The 2,357-nt window shown below is 39.1% G+C and overlaps 1 protein-coding gene across 2 annotated transcripts in view; it reads right to left on the bottom strand.

Moving 5' to 3' along the window:
• LOC107707205 (probable E3 ubiquitin-protein ligase MID2) overlaps window positions 1–2,357 on the bottom strand; it is a 60,303-nt gene that overhangs the window by 24,936 nt on the left and 33,010 nt on the right. For both annotated transcript variants that reach the window (XM_016511138.1, XM_016511139.1), the window contains one exon: window positions 1,548–1,655. In XM_016511138.1, the coding sequence (XP_016366624.1) occupies window positions 1,548–1,655 (108 nt within the window). The remainder of the gene's footprint in view (window positions 1–1,547; window positions 1,656–2,357) is intronic.

Raw genomic sequence — 2,357 nt, 5'->3', positions numbered from 1 at the left:
ACGAATTGTTGAATAAAGTCGTTCTTTTTTTTTCTTTTGCGCACAAAAAGTATTCTCGTAGCTTCGTAAAATTACGGTTGAACCCCTGCTGTCACATGGATTATTTTACAGATCTCCTTGCTACGTCTCTGGACTTGGGAACATTTCAGTTGCGTTGCTGTCTATGCAGGGTCAGACAGCTCTCAGATTCCATCAAAAATATCTTAATTTGCGTTCCGAAGATGAACGAAGGTCTCACAGGTTTGAAACGACATGAGGGTGAGTAATTAATGACAGAATTTTTGGGTGAACTATCCCTTTAAGAGCTTTGAATTTTGGCTAAAACATCCCTTATTCACAATAAAATTACACACATCTCTAGTTGTTTAGTTTTGCTTTAAATTACAAGTGCAACACAAAACTAAAAAGCCCCCTTGTCTTTATAATGCAAATGAACATTTCCATTTATTTTTATTTTGCACTCAAAAGTGATTTTTAGTATTAATCGTATTTGTGAGTGTCTATTCTTTATATCCTATCCCAGAGGAGAAGAGTGCTATTCATTGTGCTGTATTTGTGCTGCTGAAGATTATCAAGGCCTTGTTACTGTTACACAAGGGAAGCTTGTTAAGTGAAGCCACATGGCCAAGTCCGCATCAACCAGCCAAGCTTCCTGTCATACATTCAACAATCTTGTTCAAGCAATATCTCTACACTTCACTGCACCCTCACCCGACGACCACCACACTTTGGCCTGTGGACTATCTGACAAGAACTCCAAAGCCCCATTTGACGTCCTCACAGCCACATTATTACTCACATGCACCAGCTTAACCTCAGCGTTCACTCAGAACAGATTAAATAGAGGAGTTTTTAATTCACAAAGGGAAAATATGCTGTGATTTTCCCAGCTTTTTCTCCAGCTTGTCATCAGGCGACATATCACCCATCTCTCCGCACAGCGTAGGTCCAACAGAGCCTGACAGTCTCTCTCTTGCTATAACAGGGGTAGTGACATGATCTGAAAGATGTGTTAGAAATGCCAGCTCCGTATTTGTGCGCTATGTGACATACTGTCAAGAATCAAATTCAAACAGCTTTCTCTAAGTGAGTGAAGGACTGAGCTCTGAAAAAAACAGTTTCTCTGTCATATGTGCGTCTTAAAGGAACAGTTCACCAAAAATGAAAGTCATTATTATGTTGTTCCAAACCTGTATAGCTTTTGTTCTTCTGTAGAACACAAAGTAAGATGTTATGGACAATTGTTTCAACTGTTTTTGTCTGTATAATGAAAGTCAGTGGGGTCCAAACCAAAACAACACTGAGCCCCATTGATATTCATTGTATGGACAAAACACACACACACACACACAATCACACACACACACACACACACATTTTCTTGGACGACATGAGGGTGAGTAAATGATGAAATTTCCATTTTTTAGGTGAAAATGAAAGAAGCTCGTAACTTTAAAGAATTTATAAATTGAAAAGCAAATCAAAAACCTTACTAAATGTGTCTCAAGTGCTTGATACGAGTCTGACTTAATAGAGAGAAACTGTACCTTGGACTCTTTGATCTTGACAGCAATGACCTGTTTCCTCTGGCGAATTATCTCCACCAATTCATCACACTCCTCCACCAGCTTGGCTTCATGCATGGCTGTGTTCACCTGCAGATAAGAGCAAAGAGTTTCATAAAGAAATACAATGGCACTTAATCAGTCCGCTGGGTTAACTAAGCTACTCCAGCCTCTCTGCTTCAGTTCATGCAAAAGCCGTGAGAATATCAACATCACGTCCTGTCTGGAGTGATGTGGACCATATCATTACAGAAAGGAGAGATATTTTAGACTCTGCTTCAATTCCTTCCTCAGATCATCCTTGTAAATTAGACAAAGTTGTGATATCCCATCAAAGATTCCCGTACCGCTCTCTTAGGATCCTGCTTTAGCACTGTACTATCCGATCTTTGCATAAAGCTTATTATTCAAGACAGATCCACTTAAGCTGTTAATCAAGCACACACACACTCACACTTGTGCATTTAAATAAACAGACAATTAATGCTCACCCCGTTTTAATACTGTCAAGGGTTCAATCTCATTAAGAAAGCACAGAATCCAAGAACAGCACAAAGCCAACATTTTATTGGATTTCGGCTAGGCAAGTTTTGTTGTCAAGCGGTATCCACTCACACGGAAGAAACCCGCTCAATACCAGACCAACCCTAAGGATGAATCTTTTTTTGGGAATGTCTATAAAATAAACAGTGAATGCAGATGTCTTTAGAATGGTCTATGATTGCTTTCAATGCAAAGTCAATAAAGGTTTCATACTGACACTGTAATAAATTATCTGTGAAATGTATGATA

The sequence above is a fragment of the Sinocyclocheilus rhinocerous genome, unplaced genomic scaffold, assembly GCF_001515625.1.
Source record: "Sinocyclocheilus rhinocerous isolate Xijiao unplaced genomic scaffold, SAMN03320098_v1.1 scaffold174, whole genome shotgun sequence".
Lineage (NCBI taxonomy): Eukaryota > Metazoa > Chordata > Actinopteri > Cypriniformes > Cyprinidae > Sinocyclocheilus > Sinocyclocheilus rhinocerous.
This window is presented reverse-complemented; position numbering and strand designations above follow the sequence as displayed.